At 35.1% G+C, this 20,421-nt stretch overlaps 2 protein-coding genes across 2 annotated transcripts; both read right to left on the bottom strand.

The window, feature by feature from the left end:
• Positions 1-927: 927 nt before the first annotated feature.
• LOC132045730 (uncharacterized) lies at positions 928-5,184 on the bottom strand. Its single transcript, XM_059436309.1, has 2 exons — positions 4,397-5,184; positions 928-1,297 (listed from the first exon to the last, which is right to left on the bottom strand). Exons 1-2 carry the CDS (start codon positions 4,679-4,681, stop codon positions 1,127-1,129), a joined length of 456 nt encoding a protein of 151 aa, XP_059292292.1. The 5' UTR covers positions 4,682-5,184; the 3' UTR covers positions 928-1,126.
• A 13,892-nt stretch (positions 5,185-19,076) lies between these two features.
• On the bottom strand, positions 19,077-20,177 carry LOC132047770 (uncharacterized). The gene has a single exon (XM_059438766.1). It carries the CDS (start codon positions 20,175-20,177, stop codon positions 19,077-19,079), a length of 1,101 nt encoding a protein of 366 aa, XP_059294749.1.
• Between the last annotated feature and the right edge of the window lie 244 nt (positions 20,178-20,421).

The raw sequence follows: 20,421 nt of genomic DNA, 5'->3' as shown, positions 1-20,421 counted from the left end.
GTCAATGTTCTTACCTGTATTTGTCAGTATTTACTTTACTTACTTGCAGTCTTACTCGCTCATTGAAAACTGAACTTATCCGAATTACGCAGTTTATCCCTTCTTTTGTGGCCAAATTTACGCCCGCACTCAAGGCCGTCTCTTTTCTTATTATCTATCTGTCTACTAACTCAAGGCAAGACTTTCGCGAAACATCTGCCTTAAAGCCTAACATTTGCCCAAAATTAGGCCTATTCGGGTAAAAGTTAGGCCTTAAGGCAGAGATTGCCTTAAGGCCTAACTTTTGCCCGAATAGGCTTAATTTTGGGCAAAAGCTTGCCTATAAGTCTAGCTTTTGCTCGAATAGGCCTAATTTTCTATGAAACTGTGCCTTGTAATTTTTTTTTCTTTTTGACTGAGCCGGAATTCGAACATAGAATCTCGAAAAATTAGGCGAGGGACAAAAATTAAAAACCAATAATTTGAAGTCCAAAATTAAAGACAATCCCCGAATAAGGACAATCGTGCAAATTGCCCGATGAGATTTGAAGGCTGGCCCATTAGCCCAACATACCCTTTCTTAGTAGTAATTTTTTTTTTTTCCAAATGTTAGTATATTATCCTTTTTAGTGAAGCAAAACTTGTGCGTACTAGGTTTTGTGAGAGTTAGCAGTTAACAAGGTTTGAATTCAAGAGGAATCTCAAGTAGAAATGGTGCAAACAATGCAATGACGGAACTGTTAGATGTAAGGTAAAATATGTTTTATCTCTCTGATTCTAGGTTTGCTCAGATAATCCATTAGAATACCGTGATGTAACTTGGGAAGAGCTCTTTTTCCAACTTATGAAGAGAATTCATGAACTACTATGTAAAAGGCCAATAATGTACCCCCTCCCAATTTTGACCTATTCAATGCTGGAGAATGGATCATATTGAAAACATAGACAAGCTAAAAACTTCGTTAGCTATTTCTTTCTGAAGCTTTGGGTACAAAAAATTGATAACCAGCTGAGAAATCAATGTCTAAATTCTATATACATAAACCAAAATCCCAACCGGGGAACTCAAAATATATGCTCAGTTACCCTTTATAGTTCCGTAGAAACTGGCATTTCCAATGTTTGCACAACATCAAGTTGAGAAGAGCTAGGACGACATGTTTGGGTTGGAGTTCGTGACACAGGGTAAAGGACTTTGCTGATGGGAAGGCCATGGATTGCGTTCCGGTTGACAAGGTACAGGAGCAGGATGAGCAATAAAAGTTGGCATGTCATTTCCTGGCATCAACACTGAAACTTCTTTGGCACTTGTAGAAACCTGAAGCAAAGCAAAAGTTTCAACATTGTTATATATGTACAACCTCCACAGAGGTCACAAAATAATAACTTTTGTTCAGACTTCCTAGGATTGCTCTCTCATGAACCATTATCCACTGCTAGCATGATCAGGTCCAAGCCCGTGGTGTAGTGAAAGTAAACTAGATGATTACGGTATAGCTCAAATTAAACTGACAAAAGACATGGTCACATTTTAACAAGCTTTCTTTTTCAGCAAACCAATAATCATATCATAGTACCTTACTTGAAATCTACTGTTATTGACTCACCAAGCAAGTGACAGACTTTCACATAAATGCAGATCAAGATATGTTTTCTTCAGAGTTTAAGCACTTCAGTGATAGCTAGATAAATTAAACATGCTTAATAACTGATCTTGTCTAAGTTGCATGTCATGAAAGATCATCCTTTGTAACTATTAAAAGCTAAGCTTAGCTAAGACTTGACTATATTCTTATAATTTGCTCCTCCTTTATATCTTTCCATTTGTTAGAGGATCTTGAAGGCTGAACAAGATGGAGAAGACATTACCACTCAGATATCCTTACTGTTGTTTCAAGCTTTCCCCCCTCTTAGTTATGTTATCCAAGGATAATCTATATGTCATCCAAACAATAAACCATAGCTAAATTATTTGATGGTGTTCATGCTTTATTGAACACTAAAACACACAATAATTGTAGGCCAACCTAACTATGAACATCACTATGATAATAAAATATGTTATACCTTCTCACTCACATTAGTTTTTCTACATTTTATTTGCTAGGTTAATTGTACATGTTCGAGTACCTGTGATTCCTTTACATTTCACATTATGTTTGATTGGTGGAATCCAGGTTGAATGTTTTATTTTATGGGGGATAAATATGGGTAGCAATGAGTGCTTTCCAGCACATAAAATTCCCCAACCCCCAAACAAAAGGTCAAGCCAGTTTTTCAAGTGAAAAATCTTTTTCCACTCACAAAACTTCAACTTTTTGTCAAGTGAAATGCATGTTCAAATATTACTTCAACTTCAAAAAATCTTTTCTCCATATTTCAATCAAATCTATATCCAGACGCCTACTTAGTGTCAAAAGATGAAGCAGGTTTAACATATTAGGCCTGTGTGTGCATCTGTAAGAAGTATAAGCTGGCACTAAGAAGATAAATCATTCTAAAAGTTATAAAGTTCCGGCACAGAAAGGTACCAGGACAAAAGAAAGAGGACAAAGTTCCCATTAAAGGAAAAACTTTGTGGATGGTTTAATATAAATCGCTTTCACACTATGAGAAAAGCTTGAGAAAAATCTCATTGCAGATATTTTTAAGGTCCCTAAGCAGAGCAGCAAGGCAAGCTAATTGGAAGTGTTAACTTTAAGCAAAAAAAAAAAAAAAAAGGGAATTTACTAAAAGAATTTTTAGTTACGACAGCACACGGAAGCTATTTGTCTGTAGTACACTTAATATAGGGTGGTCTTTTTGGCTAACTAAATTTGTTTGAAATATTTGATGCTTTAAAAACACATTTATTAATTTATTACATACATTTTTTGCAGATCTACCTATATTTTTTTTTATAACAGAGAAATCTTAGAGGGCTAGTGACGCAAAGTTCAAAAGTCGGTGGGTAATGGTTCGCCCTCTTACTCTTCTCTCTCAAATACCGATTGTTGCCTGCGGCAGGTTTCGAATCTGTGACGTGCTCCTAACTCACGCATCACAAGCCATGTTCTTAAGTCTTACCACTAGTCCAAAGCTTTGGGCCAAATCTACCTACATTGCTCCAATAATTGAAGTGTTTAATTAAATGAGATATTTAATGAGGTAAATTATAGTTTAGACAAATACGCTTATGATTGAGAAATGTCAGACTATTCAATATCTTTCTTAAGAGGTGTGCAAAAACCTAATGAAAAGTAATATGAAGCAGATATAGTAAACAAGAAAAACAAAGATTTCTCAGGGCTGGTAGGCTGTCTCCAGTCCAGGAGTATTCCATGGAGGACATCATTAACATTGGTGGTGATGGGATATTAAAGGAGTGGGGTAAAGCCTTAGTATACAAAAAACCAACAAGTAGGCATAAAGTCCCAGATCTTATTAAAGGGGACCAACTGAAAAGCCAACTTCTTAAATGGAAGAGGGGCCAAGGGCCATTTTTCAAACACAAAATCAATGGGAGTGTTTTCTTGTGTGTCACATTATGAGGAACATGCACATGCAAATATTATTGTTTTAAAATTCATAAGAGTTCTTGAAAATTTGTTTCTCATCTTTAATTCTTTAGCAAAGGTTTTATAAGGTATTCCAAATTAATTGCCAGTAAGCCCATATCCAACCTCTGAAATGCCCTCAGTGACAGCAGTCTAGGAGAAATTTAGTCAAGATTTATGGAATTTATTCTACTCTGTTTTTGCAAAAAAATCATGGGATATTTACCTTAGTCCATCCCTCACTAGCCCACCCCCCCACCCCCCACCCCAAACCCCAAAAAGAAGGAAATAAGAAAAATGAGAGTTTTGCCAAAGTGAGAAAAAGAGATGGAATGTTTTACAAATAAAAAGGGAATAAAGGAAAGAAACTAATATTTCAACAACATTATAGAAAAAGGATAGGAGGTACTTAGAAATTCTTTTACAAGTGACTGAAAATGGCACAGAGTATAATAATATGGAATTTTATAGGTGTACAGCAACATGTATGACCCTTTCCCATATAGTACAAATCTCATTTCAATATACAGGAATACAAATTGAAGTCACCAAGAAGATTGCAATTCTAACAGATAGTATTCTGCAAAGCACAAAGAGAAAAAATAAAAACATTAGCACTTGGATGTACAAAAAATATCTTTCTATGAAACCAAAAGGCAAAATACTAACAACTCATGTAAAATCCAAAAAAGAAAGGTTAAACATCAACTACAAGTTCCTCATTTCCTCGCCAAATTCATAATTAACATCAGCTAGAATGCAAAAACTTCAATGAAAAACTCAGATACTAATTCAAAACCCCAAATGGTCAATGCAAAAAATAAAAAGACCCTGAAAGTTTACAAACAAGAAGATTGAGCTAAATTAATAAAGAAACTTACTTTGGGAGTAGGATAGTCAAGTTTAGGGTTGAACCTTAACTGAGACTCCACGTCAGCATGACGGCGGTGACTGGAGGGAGTCAGATCAGGTGGGGAGGGTGGTCTAAGGAACCTCTCAAAGATAGCCATAACAAGGAACATAGAGATGAGAATAGCAGTAGCAACAAAACCAAAAGAAACAGCATTCACTGAGTTGTCAAAATGAGTCCAATGATCATCTTTTGTTAAGTACATTGGTGAACCACTTGGTGATGGTGGCCACCCCCACCCCTCTTCTTCTGCCATTTTTTTCCACCAACAACTGATAAAAATGCAAATTTCTCAACCCCCCACAAATCAAGAACTGCTAAATATGCAAACTTTTCAACCCCCACTAACCAAGAACTGCTAAAAATGCAAACTTTTCAACCCCCAAGTCCAAGAACTGCTAAAAAAATCTTTTGACAAACATAAATCAAGAACTTGGGAATATAGAGTGAGTTATAGTACTAGTTTTTTAGAGCTATTTCAAGACTTTGACACCACTAAAGAGAGAGAAGCTTTGGAATTTGGATAGAGATGTGGTGAGGGACTCTGCTGAAATGGTTGTCTTTTTGTTCAGGTCTGTATAAGTAAGGACAGAAACACAAGTTGGAAATATGAGCACTCTGTGTTTTTATTTGACAGTTGAAATGGACATGTCGAGTCTCCTCCCGTGGCATATATTGGAATCACATCTTGTACTAGCCCTTTTCATGGGGAATAGTAGTTTTCTATTTTGTTTCAGCTGAGTTGAATAAAGCCATTTTGTTTTGTTTTTGTTGTAATTCTAAATGCGTACGAGAAAATAGAAGGGTGAATGTTATTGTCTGTTGAGGTTTTGTTTAGCCAGAAAGTTAAAGTACCATTCCCTCCCTCGTAATTTTGTGTGAAATAAGAAAAAAAAAAATTGAACTTGTAATCTAAATTAACGCATAAGTATTTGTATAGTTATAAATTATCTTAGTGAGAATAAAGTGAAAGGTTAATATTTATTTATTTCTAAATATAAGAAAAATAAAGTGTATCGCATATATTGAGACAATAAGGAGTATTTGAACTTGGATATTGTCATAAATCATTTATTTATTGGGTTTGAAATATTTGCTTATATTTATTTAGTAAACCTTTTATAACATAGGATCTGACCCAAAGCTATTAAATTCGAATGAACTCATTGATTTATTGTTTTGGTGAATCTATCATATTATACCAAAATAAAGAAAAATAGAATTGCGTAGTTCACTTCTCTATATTCCACGATAGGCAAAATTCATTCTTTCGGTGAATTTGACCTGCCAAAAGTTAAAAAGAATCGCATCGTTCTTACAATGCAGCTTGTACCTAAGTATGAAAATCAAAAGAAAGTTACAAAATAGTAAAGTCTCCATATCTCATGGTAGCTAGTATGACATTTTAAAAGGTTACTTTAGTTGGAAAAGAACTTTAGGTTATTATTTTATGATAGCCTCTTTCGTTTGTCTAAAAGAGGAAAAAGGAACAAGAAAGAAGCAAGCTTTGTAAAGTAACAAGAGCAACTTAAAAAAAAAAAAATAGAGCTATATATTTGTAGTGCTTGAATCTTTGGAACAAAAATTGCTTTATGTTGTTAGCTATTCATGACTTTAATTTTATGTAAACAATATAATGCTAAGAGGTCACAATTTAAAATTAAAATATTATAAAACTGAATTAACTATCACTTAATGACTGTTGCCAATTTGGGTATTTCTTATTTTCGTTAACTATGTGGAAAAAAAAGGAAAAAGAGGAATCTTTTACTTGAATCACTTGTTAATTTGTGCAACTTCAAATCGATTTCTTGTTCTGTGAATGCTTCTTTGTCAGCATTGGTAAATGTTGGCTTGTGCAGCCAGACTTGTTACCACATTCGAACACGTTATATATTGGTATGTGACACAAATTAGAGTCCGGAATCAAAATGCCCCAAAAAAATCATTTTGAACCAAAATATCCCAACCAAAAAAAAAATTACAAAAGTACCTTTAGCGCAGTAAAATACTACGCTAAAGTACTTAATCGTAACGGCACCGTTAAGTGCTTTAGCGCAGTATTTTACTGCGCTATAGCACTTAACTGTAACGGACCCATTGAGTGCTTTAGCGCAGTAAAATACTGCGCTATAAACATTTGTCTCTCATCTATAGAGCATTATTTTATGCGCTTATAAACGTACCGTCATTTTCCAAAACCAAATTTCTTATTACATTTTCACTCCTTTTTACGTAGTTTAGCCGTATATTAATCATGCTTTGAGACTCCTAATTTCAATATTTATATAGAACCCTACTTATATTTGTACAATTAATAAAATAGGCTCAATACATCAAGAATACGCAATGCTTTGATTGTCGTTTTAGTAGTTAAAAGTCTTCGTAAGTCTTTTTGTTTGAAGACTTGTAGTCATTAGCTTTACGTTATTTATCTTTTAGTTTCGTCTTATTTTTAAATTAATGCTTAACTTTATTTCGAATGTGTCACGTTTTTTTTTTATTATCAATTTAGGATGTGAAACTATAAACAATAATAAATACTAAGATAATATGTATAAATATGCAAAAAATATATAATATTTACGATAAATTGTACAACACTAATGTATATACATTATCGAGGATGGGTTCCACATGTAGTATGCCGGAGACTATCCATAGGCCTAAGGCTCATACTATCCCCACCGCCCTCGCCATCGTCTCCATCGCCCTTTTTCCTCTTAATAACCGGCGCTCCAAGTCATGATCATCTCTCTTCCCCAGCCCTTGCGCCCTTAACTAGAACACGTTCTTCTAGATCTAGTCTCGCCGGCACGCTCGTAACCTCGGTAGAGCTAGGTCCGGAAACTCGACCTCTTCCTCGTCGGGAGTCGCCACCTCGGCGCCAAAGGATGAACCCGAAAAGTATATAATAATCGTACCATTTCTTATTTATATTGAATACATTAACGTTATTTATTTAATCAAACCCGTGTGTCAACGGCGCGCCGAGTGTTCTCCCGAGATGGGTCTGTAGGCTCTTAAGATGGGTGTGGTGGTGAATATGAGGTAGTCTCCTAGACGAGATGCTGTTCGAAGTCCAAGTAAAGGTTATAAAAATTAAATAAATATTTACCTTATATTGAATAAAATTAGTTTTAAGTAAAAACTTACACGCGCCTTGGTAGTCTCATGAGAAGACACCTCTCCTTCGGCAGTTCGAGAAGAAGTGCCCCCGAATGGTCGCTCCCGTGGACCCACCGGCGCCGAATCCTAAAATATCAAAAAAAAATGAAATAATAAGTAACATACATATTTAAAATAAGTACTTTAAATAATCAAATATATATATATATATATATATATATATATATATATATATATATATATATATATATATATATATAAATATTGACCTTATATTGAATAAAACAAATTTTAATAAAAAGCTTACTCCGTGGCTCCTGTGAGTCATACGGGAAGACATCGCCGGCTCCTGCAGTACTCATGAGAAAACGCCCGAGTGGGTGGCTCGGTGGACCCGCCGGCCGAATCCTAAAATATAAAATATTACTAAATAATGAGTAACATATATATATATATATATAATAAATAATTTAAATGAACAAATAAGTATTTTAAATACTAACCGAGATCAAAAACTCATCGAAGTCAAGAATCCCGGCTCCCTCTAAATTTCTCACAAAGCCGCTCATCGCCAACGAAGTGCGTAACGCCGCCCAATCAACGTTATCACGCTCCTCCATGTATGCATTCGCCTCTACCGTGATGGCGACCCGTGTATCTCAAAGAAGTAAGAGCGTCGCGCAAACGCAGGCGAGTCCCCGTGAGCCGCCACCGCCGGAACGGCCGCGGGATGGACTAGACCGTGAACGCCCTCTCGGAAACGAGATCGGCCTCATCCGCCCTCATTTACCGATGGTGTCCTCCACCACCAAGTGTCCTCTAGCAAGCCAGACCGCGACCTCTACCCGCACGGCGTTTTCGGCGAAAGACGGCGTCCTCGCCCGCCCCGACCTCCTCCTTCCGGGAGCACCCGTCCCCTCCTCCCGGCGCCGCTCGATACTCGTACCCTCGGAAAAGGCTCCTCCCCGCCTAATCTCGCCTGCTTGCCGGATACCATCCTCCGATATCCGTACCATCTCCGCCGCAAGCCCCGCAAGGTAAGGCATATGCTCTAACCCCAAGACGCGTAAACGTCGTACGGCCACCACCGCATTTGTGTTCAACAAAAAAAATGTTATTTTTTAAAACGTAACAATTAATGCAATTAAATAAATCTAAATACGATAAACTTACCAATGCCTCGTATCGCCCGCGAGTGCTGAGTATCCTACATCCCTAGGGGGACGCAAAGCTGGGTTGCCGATCAATCGGCGTGTGATCTGATGATACCAGCGCATGTAATGCTCAATGGGAGTCTAATGGCCAACCACCGCTAAAGTGCCTAACCTGTTCTCCCAACGGTGGAGCTGGACATCCATGAAAGCCAGAAAATCATCATCAACGGCAGCCCGATTGTCCCGCTAATAGTGTCGGAGCTCATGACGGACGTGGGTATACTCGTGTATGCCCAAACCGTCGTAAGACATGCTCGGCACGTGATCCTCTTCACGATGTCCGTGTGTATCAATGGACACCGCGACCTCCAAACCCCCGACCGCCCTACGTAAGGCCGGCAAACCATCTAATATAGCAAATACATTACGACGTCCATATAAATAGCCGCATAACATATAAATACAAATCGTTGATCACCAAGTAGAAAAGACGTTTAATTAAATTATTAATGTAAATTTAAATAGTTTTACCGCATCGTCCGTCACGTGATCAAGCCGGTCCCGAATGGAAGAATACCGCGCGTATCCACACCCCGATCAAAACCCGCCGTCCACCTCCTCGCATAAGGCATGTCAATCTCGAGGCGATGCTAGGTACGGGATGAAAAGGCGCATCCCTCCCCCATGCCCATAATCGTAAGCGATATTAGAAAATACGATTTTTAAGTCGTCATTTCAAGAGGTTTGTCTACATTAAAGGAAGGCACACTTAAAATATTATCCGAGAAGAGCAAAAAATTCCACACACATCTCTCGACAACACCAATAGACGCTCTAAGACAGCATCCGTAAAGATACGCCAAAACAAAGACCGCCCCAACCGTAGTCTCCCAGCGGTCCGATGCTCCAAGAAAACCAAATAACGTAAGCCGACAAAGGCACCCGATGAGTTCGGGAACAAGATGTCCCCGAATATAATAAGCGGTACAAACGGCACGACGATCAACATCGTCCTGCGGGGTGCCGTCCTCAACCGGATCCGTACCCTCCAAATAAGTGCAGAGTGCACTAATCTGAACCCGACTCTGTCCTGAAATCTGGCCCTCGGCATCAGGCACGAAGTGGGTGAGCCTAGTCAACTATGTCGCCCACGTCCGAACCAGGAGGCTCGTACACCGAGTGTATAGTGGCTCTCCATCTACCCGCAATCCAAAGAGGACGTCCACATCCCGAAGTGTAATCGTGGCCTCACTAGTCGTGGCCTCACCGGCCTTCACCGCTCAACCATGATGGAAAGGTATGTGTCTCCGGCCTTCACCGCTCAACCATGGCCGTGACGAGCGCCCAATCATGCCGTACCCGACCAACGGACACGCAACGGTAGATGCCGCCCCGAAACAATATCTCCAAGACGCGAGGGCGGGGGCGCTCGCGTAAAAGAGTCCACGCTCTCGCAGCCTACGGGGACGGAGCCTAGTAGATATCCCTATGGTACCGGCCCATAATAAGTCTGACCTATGATTGTCTTACAAAGATAATACTGATCTATCAGCCGGGCTCTCGGTGATCATCGGCCCCGGGGCGAGCATCGTGCCTGGGGGGAACATTCGGATCCATGAAAGAGTCCTCCGTACAAACTAAATTAGTCATTATTCTTGAAATGAAAGATAAATTATATTAACTAATTATAATTTGTAGGGAATATGTGAATTATGTAGTATTATATCTTGTGAATAATTAACATGAGATATGCAGTAAATTTAATACGTGATAGTAAGGACACATACGTGATGGCAAAGACTTTTAAGTTAATTAGTTTTGAATTATGTGATGGCAAAGACTTGTTAAGTTAATTAGTTTGGGAATCGAAATTCAAAGAAAGAATATTTGTTTAGAACTCTATTTTGAATATGTGATATATTTTTAGTTGACCAAATAGCCAACACAACTACGATAAAATTAAACTAAAAGAGTATATTTGTCGACCACATATTTTCCTACAAACTTTACATTTTTTTTTTGTTAGCTTATGTATTTATGAAAAGAAGAACTTTAACTATTCTTTTTAAGATAATCTTTTTTTATTTAACATATATATTCACGCTTTTAAAATTATATAGATTAACAATTCATAATCATTTACAACTTGTTTGGATGGTTGTTACCTATTGTATTATATTATGTTGTTAGTTTAAATACAATGTTTGCTTTGATTGTTACTTTAATTTTATTTTTATGTAAAGACGAAAGGTCTTATTTTATGTAACCACTGATTTGGTCCTAAACAATACAACACAATACGATAAATGTTAAAACAATACATAACAATCATCCAAACAAAGTGTTAACAACATAATAATTCATTACCAATCAACTTCTTTCAATTCATAAACAATATTTAACAACTAATAAATTCATAATCAATATTTAACAAATAATCAATTAACAAAATAATAATTCATTAATAATTCATAAATAATTAACAAATTAACAACTCATGAACATATAACAAATTAACAATTCATAAACATTTAACAAATTAACAATTCATAAACATTTAACAAATAATGAATTAAACAAAAAAAAAAAATCTAACAAGGGGCAAAAGCCACGCCTAAGCCCGAACAAGAAAAAAAAAATTGATTTTTTTTTTTTTGGAAAATAGCAAGGATTAAATGTTAAGCTTGCTTAGAATATAATGTATATAACAAAATAATAACAAAAGTTCATAGTAGAAAACCTTAATCGAAGATTTTTTGTAGAGTTATTTTAATCGAGTTGTACACCGCTTTTTCTCAAAATTTGAACTTAGAATCTTACTCCTTGACTTGAATATACCGAGAATCTAAACTTTTCGGACGAAATTTAATAGAAAATGACGTTTTTGGATGTGGGCACCACCTCGGTTTCGCCTCCAATGGCGTTTTCAACTTTTTTTTTTTTACCACTGGAGGGACCAAAGGGTGGAACCCGATGGGTTTAATGTTGAGTCTTATAGCGCAGTAAAATACTGCGCTATAGGTTAGAGAAAGATTTTTATAGCGCAAGAAAAATATCAATCGCGCTAAAGCACTTAATCTGGTCCGTTATGAGTGCTTTAGCGCAAGATTTTATCGCGCTAAAGGTACTTTTGTAACATTTTTTTTGTTGGGGTATTTTGGTTCAAAATATTTTTTTTGGGGGCATTTTGGTTCCGGACTCCACAAATTAATACAGCAAGGAAAATGAAAGGTACAAGCAAAAGAACAGTAGAGTACAAGATACAAGCATCAGAACATAAGGTCCAGTACATAGGCCCATTAAATAAACAAGTTCGAAGTCCCACTTTATTTGTGGATACAAATTACTTACATTGCATGGGCCCTGGCAGCTCCCTTTTCCTAATCAAACTTTATAACATTCGGGCCCAGCCCAATAACTCTTTTGCCTATGTCTTAGAGCCTGTTTGGATGAGCTTATGATAGCTATGTGCCTAAAAAAAAAAAATGTTTCTGTATTTAACTTATTTTTTTTGGCTTATGTTCCGTTTTCAAATTTTATGTTCGCTTATAGATAATGTTTAAATAAGTCATTAATTATTTTTTTTCGAGCTTATTTTAAGACAAAACGACTTTTTCTGCCGCCAAACAAACACTCAAAAAATTCGAAAACAACTTATGCTCAACTTATGTCTTCCAAACGCCTCTCTTGTCTCCTTTTATGTAAAAAACTCTCCCTATCCCTCTAGCAACTTGATACTTTTCAAAAGGAAAACTTCCCTGATGAATTATTTAAAAAGTTGTCGAAGCATATTTCATTTTTCTTTTTCCCTTTTTAGGGTATGGTTAGACTGAATAATTGGAGATATAAAGGTAGAACAAGAGAATTCTGCTTCATGTGACTAGATCCTGCACTTAAGTGGTGCATAATATGAATTAGAGTCTTATGTAAAAGAGTTTTGATATATAGTGAAGATGTTGGTATCCAAGACTCCAACAATAATACATCAGAGATAGAGACAGATATAGGGATTTGCTTATATATTTCACTCTTTCGTTCCACTTTAATTGTATTTTCTTATTAATTCATTTCAAAGAGAAGGATATATTTCTATATATCATAAATGAAAAACTTTTATAATCGTACAAATGTTATTACATGTTCAAATTACAAGTTTCAAAAGTCTTACAGACACACACATAATATATAAGGGGTCGTTTGGTTACTAGGACTATGATACTAATTCCAGTACAAAATTTGGGACTACATTTATCCTGTATTTAGCTATTTGTAATAGCTAAAACCAGTAAAAAAAAATTATACCAAAATCTTGATATTGTCCATCTCATTTAAGATGTGGGATTACAAGTACGAGATCTCCTTATTCTGAACCAAACGACTTCTAATAATCTAATAGATGGGGATAGATTAGTTCGAACACCACAATTATCTTATAAATGCTTATAAAAGTTTAGAAAGAAAATGATACTCCTTTGGAAAGGAGGGTGGTGAGGAGAGAAAATGAGTTTGGGGCTATGGTATCATCAAAAAGTCTCATTTTTCAAGAAGACATGTTAGCGGTCCCCTATTGTGAAAAAAAACAAAAGTTTTCCTTTAGACCCTTTTTTGAATCTTCCATTACAAGAAGATGACCTGCCTCTCTGACTTGTCTAATTATAGCGAAGAGAAAATTGTAATTTTCCTACTTACCGATTTTTATCCGAGTGCTAGATCGTACTTGACATTTTCACTAATCTTTTTCTTTTCCCCTTTTCTGAGCATTTCTCATCTGAAAATACACACGGATAGATTTGTACAAAGGGTAAAATTTCTTACTATGTTAATCACATCACCAGACTCAATTAAAAATAATTAGAGTGAAATATTGGGTAAAGGGAGTTTTTAATTTATGGTTAATAGATGATTTTAACTAACACCTAATGTTACGCAACCTAAAATTCAAAAATGGATTGAGAATTTTAAGTTTATGAATTTTCACAACAATCTTAATTCTTAAGGCAATATATAATAATAACTTAACTCACAGTTAAATATTATAAGTTATTATTTTTTATAAAATAAATTACATTTATGAGGTTAAAACTTAATCAATGAAAAAAATGTTTACTGTCGAATAATAATAATGATAAGAATGATGGTTTTCTTCTTTCTAGAAACCCTTAAATATTAGGGAAAATTTTGAAGAAAAAAACATATTTGAATTTCCATATCACAAAGACAAGCTTTAGCCAACTATTAAATATTAGGGAAAATTTCAAGCTTGCTTTCAGGTCCCTAGTTCGACACTTTTTATATACTTTCTCCGGCCCAATTTATGTCATACTCTTTTCTTCAGTCTCTCAACAAGTGGCAAGTATTCTACTTTTGAGCTGTGATTAAATTTCCTCAACTCATGAGCCTCGCTCTCCAAGTCCATCAGATTTTGGAGCTTTAAATGAACATCTAGTTCAACATCAAAACAATTTTTTTCCTGATCTTATAGCTTCGTAACTCTTTTTTGAAGTGTGAAAATTTGTTCCCTATTATGATCAGCTTCCAAACTCGATTTCGTTTCTTGCTACTTTATCTTCAAGGTCTGGTTTCACGCGTAATCAGTCACTTAAGCATCTAACCTCATCTTATCTGCCTTCAAAGACTCGATTTTCAGACCCAAAAGCTTTGTCTCCATATTGTTTACTCAAAGTTCAGTTTAGTTTGGGTGGTTAAACTGTTCAATTAAATACTTCAGCTAACTCAAAGTTCATGTTATATTTCTATTCCGCACCTATATTCTCCCTACTGATCCCATAAATATGTTACCAATGTATTTTTCTTTTTCAGTTTAATATCGTAGTTTAAACATAAATGATTATATCCACGAATGTAGGACAAAAAACTGTATAACAAGAATGATGAGAGAGTATTCCTGATACGTGTTGTTTTTACTTATTGATAAATGCTTTCGTTATATTTTTCATACCACAATCTTGTAAAACTAATTTCAACGTGCAAGATACTAAATGTTAGAATACTAGATATCAATTAAGAGGGGTCAATTTTCCACTATCGACCCCGAGTCATTGTACTTGTTGGGATACATGTGCAGTTTCTAAAATGTTTGTCTTCATGATCTCACTGGATTAATAGTATTTATCTTAATTTATTTGTATATACCTATCTACGGCATAAAACAGGTCGTTTGTGTACACTTCTTTGCATTTGTTGTAGATGAAATGACGCTTGGTTACACTCAGCTATATATATTTATTTTTGGAGTCAATTCTTATTGGACAAGACATGGATATATAATATTCTAAACATGGGTGAGGACCTATCTCCTTATTTTTTATGATTGTTGATGCTCTATAATTGAGCTAAAAGTATACTACATAGGCGTTGAAAGAGCATGATGTCTAGACTTTAATGGATAGCTAGAAATCGTTAAAACAATCAAGCATGTAACTTCACACAATAATATTATTATTTATATTAGTAAGAATTAATTCAAGTAATAATATGTTAGCTACATATTTGCAATACATTATCTTGGATATTATCATAAAATTTTATTTACTAATATGAATATTTAAATAGTTTAATTCAATGTTCTAAAATATTTCTAATGTTAAAGAGTAGACATTCTTTCTTTCTTTCTTTCTTTCTTTCTTTTTGGTTTCTTAAAGTTTTTTGGGTCTAAGGCAAAACCTTTATTAGCCTTCTCCTTGAACGTACCACCCCTATATTAGATACAATATTTAGCTTGTTTTAGAAACTACCAGATTGCCAAATTGGTTGAAATACCGTCTAAAAATTGACTATTTTCGCCGTGGTTCAAATGGTTTCACATTCATTGAAATCAACGGGTCAAAGTGGGCTTTCGACGGAACGGTTGCTAGTAAGATAGAGAAAGTAATGAGTATAAGACACTAGTGAAAGATTTTCAATTCATTTATTTATCTTATTAGAAAATCAGCTTATCAAGCTGTCCACGCTTTAATTAGGACGTTGTTTTTATGTCTAGCTTGATGAAACGGGGTCCTTCATCTTTTATTTTTGATGTGCTCGTTTTTTATTTAAGTAATAATTGAGAAGATATCTTTAAAAAAAAAAAAATTAAACAGAAGCAAAGACAAAAATCCAAATTAACAGATAAACCATCCTTAGCTGCTTTAATGAATTGTAAATCATATCATCTCTTTGGTCCTCAAAAATCTTTTTATTTTATCATACATGTCAGAAAAGTATCTCCAGCTCATCAAGTCCACGTGGCATGAGCTTTAATGTCTGGATGAACCCATGAAAGGGCAAATTAGTCAAAGTAAAGAAATATTCTATCTATCGTAGGGTCTAGCCGACATGTCAGCTCTCAAAATTGTCGGACTTGCCTTATTTCCACCAACAAAATTGGAGGGTCGCTGTCCCCACCTGTCAACCGCTAAGATTTCATCCTATACTCTATGATTCTCTTTTGTAGATATATTAAATTAAAGTTTGGAGTTGGAAATATTTACATTATAAATTGAAATCGGAAGAAAAAGATTGTGACATGAGAGGAGTTACTCAAAACGATAAGACTATTCATCTCTAATCAAGGTTGTGGAGCTCGAACAAGAAAAAGTGAGCTTTTTGAACGGCTTTATGAGGGCTAAAAAAAAAAAAAAAAAAAAAAAAAAGAGAGATTGTAGAAACTATGTATGTTTAATGTTTTGAGTGTAATACTGGTTTTAACTCACAAATATTTAGTTTTTACAAATGTTTTTGCCCAACTGAAATATTATCCAAACGTCTACTTGTTTTTTGATACTACTAATAAATTTGTGAATGTAGATAAAGATTTGTGAGTTTAAAATTTTGAAAGAACTTACGAACCCGTCTTATTTATGTCGTAGTCGAAGTAGAATCTTTTTAAGTTGATATTAAAAAAAGTTTCTGATAGTACTTTGGTTGGGATATTAAATATCTTAAAGTTTGTGAAAGCAACTTTTTTTTTTTTTTTTTTTTAATGAATTGAAAGATGAAGATTTTACTTGAAATAGCCATTCAATATTTCACCTGAAATTAAGTATCATGTCCAAACTAATTTTGCATGATAAACTCTCATTTCTTTTTTTTACTTTTATTACTTCATCCGTCACATAATAAGTGTCACCTTAGCCAAAACACGCATATTAAGAAACCAATGATGCAATATAAAATTTACTATATTACCCTTATATAATAAAAGTAAATTACTTTTTCCTCTGATTAGAATATGCACAAATAGTAATCTTTTTGACATTGAAAATTCAACAATACCAAGTTATTATGTGATTTTTCCATCATCATTTAGATGTTGCTTTGACTTGTTATTTTTTATCTTAGAGTAGAGTTAAGAAAAACTAATCAATTTATATCTTAATTTTCTAAGATAATACTTATTATGAAATAATATTTTTTAGTTAAGATAATACTTATTACGAGACAGAGAGAGTACTCTATTAATTTTGAGGTGAAAGAGGATGGTCAAGTCAACAAGCTAAATGAGTCAAAAGAGGGAAGCGCATGCGCAAGATCACACGTGAGATGGCGTATGGCAGCGTACATAACTTTTCCGTGCGCCAATATGAATATCACTGATTGATATGAGTTTTTAGGTCAGGGTTTAGTTGAAGACTGATCTACTTACTCCTTTTACTGGTGTTTTTCACCTTTTTCTCTGAAAATTTTAAGAAAATAATAATATAGAGACGGAAATAGAATATTAAGTTTATGAATTCTAAATTCTACTATTCTAGAAAAAGAAGTTATTTGATCTTTATTAATTATGAATATATATTAAGTGAATTTTTTTAATATAAATATAAAATTTACCCCAAACTATTGGTTCTGTCAAAACCGCAGGTGGAAGTCTATATTTATGATTCTTGAAGAATTTCTTTTTCTTTTTTTAAGAAATGAAAGAAGTTTCAAGAATATTATTGTCAATTGAGGTTAGAAATAGAGAGGGAGTCGTAATTTATTGTTTATGGATTATGCCGAACTTGCACTTAGCTCATAGCTCGTTTTAGTTAGAAGGTTTATTTTTAATACAAATATAAAATGAAAGTAAAAATTACTGGGTTAACCTGAATCCATACCTAATAATGTATCTTCCTCTAATCACGAATCATCTCGAAAAGAAAAAAAAAAATGTTCTTATGTAAAAAATGGTTGTAGCAACCTCTCAAACAATTGGGAGAAAATTCTCACAGTTTGTCCCTCAGCATCCTGGCAATTGGTCATCGGATTGGCCAGAGCGAAAAATTCCTGAGTCTTTTCTCTTCTTTTAATGACATGTTTTTTGCTTTTTGAGTCAATTGCAACTCTCTTTGGATGCTGTAACATAAAAGTAATAAAGCTGCTCACTGGTTGCATCTCTTTTTGATCCTTCTAGTCTAGGCCCATATCTATGTCGGATCAATCATGCTCTTTCGGATTATTGGAATCTGAAATCTATAGGATGAGTAGTAACTTTGTTACAACATTTAATTTGACAGAATCATTTTCACACAATTTTCAGTACCAAAGAAAATATTGACAAATATATATAAAATGTGACCAAGAGTCTAGAATAGATGTTACAATTTGGAGCTCACCATACAGATTTTATTCATGTTATTAGTTGAGAGAAATAAAAATGAAGTTGTTATTTAGTTTTGCCCTTTTAGTTTCACCTTCTTTAGGCAAGATCCATGAAAGGAGGCACTTGGGGGATGTAAAGCAAACATCATTTGTATCTTGGAAGACTACTGATTACAGACAAGCCAAAAAGCAGTTAATCATAGTTCAGCACACTAATGAGTGTCACCAAATCTTTTAATCTAGTACTAGCACTAAGCCAAATCCCAAAAAGAAATTTTAAAAAATGGATACCATGCTAGTAATTAGGGGGAGAGCCCTTATTAATTGCGATGGACATCCCTGTTTGATAGCCTAAGTAGGGCCATTGGTCCAGCAGCAGCATCATTTATTGGCTAATGTAAGAAATGTTATACAAGGCATAAAGCCAATACTAATAAGGAGCTGGGTAGAAAGATATTATCAATCATGTATACTTAAGTCTTTCCTAATTTGAGCAAACACAATGTATTGGTTGTTTCCTCTAGTGAAGGAAAAAGGGATTTCCCCAACTCTTTTTCTTCTATGTTTTGAAAAGCAAGTTATGATGATTATTCCAGAGAAAAATTGATCCATAGTGCTTGGTCGAAATTTCCAGTAGGTAATTATTAAATTCTTCTTAATCGTACATAAGACTGATACTTATACTGAAAAAGAAATAAAGAAAAACCCAAAGCTTGTGAAACGTGATTATACAATATCTAGATGGTCCAATACTTTTGTTTTGTTTGTTGTTTGGGAAAGTCTCTAACCCTAATAGAGTTGGACAACACAACAATGACTACATAACTCTCTTTCTCCTTCCTCTTGTATTGGTTCGAAGCTCTTCCATGCACCTCCTGTTGTTGACGTGTCAAATGAATATACCGTTGATATCGTTTTCGATGGATCATCGACGGTCCGATAACCTGCCAAGAAATACAAATGTGTCCCAATTGGGGCCATTGTTAAGTATAGTCGATGAATAGGTTGTCCATTTTCTTCAAAGGGGAAAATATTCTTTTGTGAACCTTCAACCATGTACCATATATTAAGTTTCCCGTCATAGACCTCAATATGACCTTTCCATGCATTAAGACAATCCCCAGAGCTAAATAGCCTACCATCTACCTCTACAATTTGATTAGCTGGCACATCCAATTGCCACATCCCTGCCACAAGGTCCCATTGTCCCCTTGACATGTCATACAGCTCAGCTGAACAACGGTCCACGTATTGCGAAAACCCTCCACCTTGTACAAATCCACCAACCACGTGGATTTTCCTTTGCCACGTCACACCAACACATTTGCACCTTGACCTATTCATGTTAGGCAATAATGTCCATTGATCATTAATTAGAGGATCATAAACCTCAGATGATGAAGTGCCCCTAGCACTACCTAACGTTGACTGCCCTCCAGCTACATAAATCTTATTTTCCTTAACAACATATGCAAAATTGTAACGTGGTACATTAAGTGGTGCACATTTTGACCACTGATTAGAATTAATGTCATAACGTAACACCGATGATAGCACATCAATGTCGCTATCGAAAAATTCATCGTTCCCATATTGGGCATTTTGAGTTTTCTCTTTTCGACAGAGTCGACCACCAATAATATAAAGTGAGTTTGAGGCTGAGACCATAGCGAAGTCCTTGAGTACATGGTTTTCGGGTAAATCAGGGATCGATGTAACATAACTCCAAGCGTTGTTAGAAGGATCATAACATGCTATCCAATTTGTGACAGTGGCATCACTTGTCACAATTGTCGAACAAAATGAGGCAAAAATAGAATACCTCGACGTGGAATTTTCTGGCGATTGCGGTGCTGCTCGAGATGGGGATGGGAAGGTAAGAGAACCCATAAGTTGACTGAAGAAAACTTACCCACCCTCGATGTCTTCAAATCAAGAATTGATGAGAGTTGTAGTAACTAGTATTTTTGTGTTCAAAGGATGAGAAATATGTTCAGCTTCATATATGTAAGATTTTTAATTATAGGACGGAGAACCCTATGAAAAATTGTTTGTTAGCATCGTTAATGGTAGCATCCAATGTTTGCAATCTTATGCTTTTATTAGAATGTATCGAATAGTTTGATTCTTTCTG

This window comes from Lycium ferocissimum, chromosome 2 (assembly GCF_029784015.1).
Source record: "Lycium ferocissimum isolate CSIRO_LF1 chromosome 2, AGI_CSIRO_Lferr_CH_V1, whole genome shotgun sequence".
NCBI classification, from domain to species: Eukaryota; Viridiplantae; Streptophyta; class Magnoliopsida; order Solanales; family Solanaceae; genus Lycium; species Lycium ferocissimum.
The sequence above is the reverse complement of the archived record's forward strand: the minus strand, read 5'-3'. Positions and strand labels throughout refer to the sequence as shown.

Coding starts and splice junctions, on each gene's coding strand:
- LOC132045730 (XM_059436309.1), bottom strand. CDS start 4,681: ATGGCAGAAGAAGAGGGGTGGGGGTGGCCACCATCACCAAGTGGTTCA. Junction 1,298..4,396: donor TTGACTATCCTACTCCCAAA/GTAAGTTTCTTT, acceptor GCTTTGCTTCAG/GTTTCTACAAGTGCCAAAGA.
- LOC132047770 (XM_059438766.1), bottom strand. CDS start 20,177: ATGGGTTCTCTTACCTTCCCATCCCCATCTCGAGCAGCACCGCAATCG.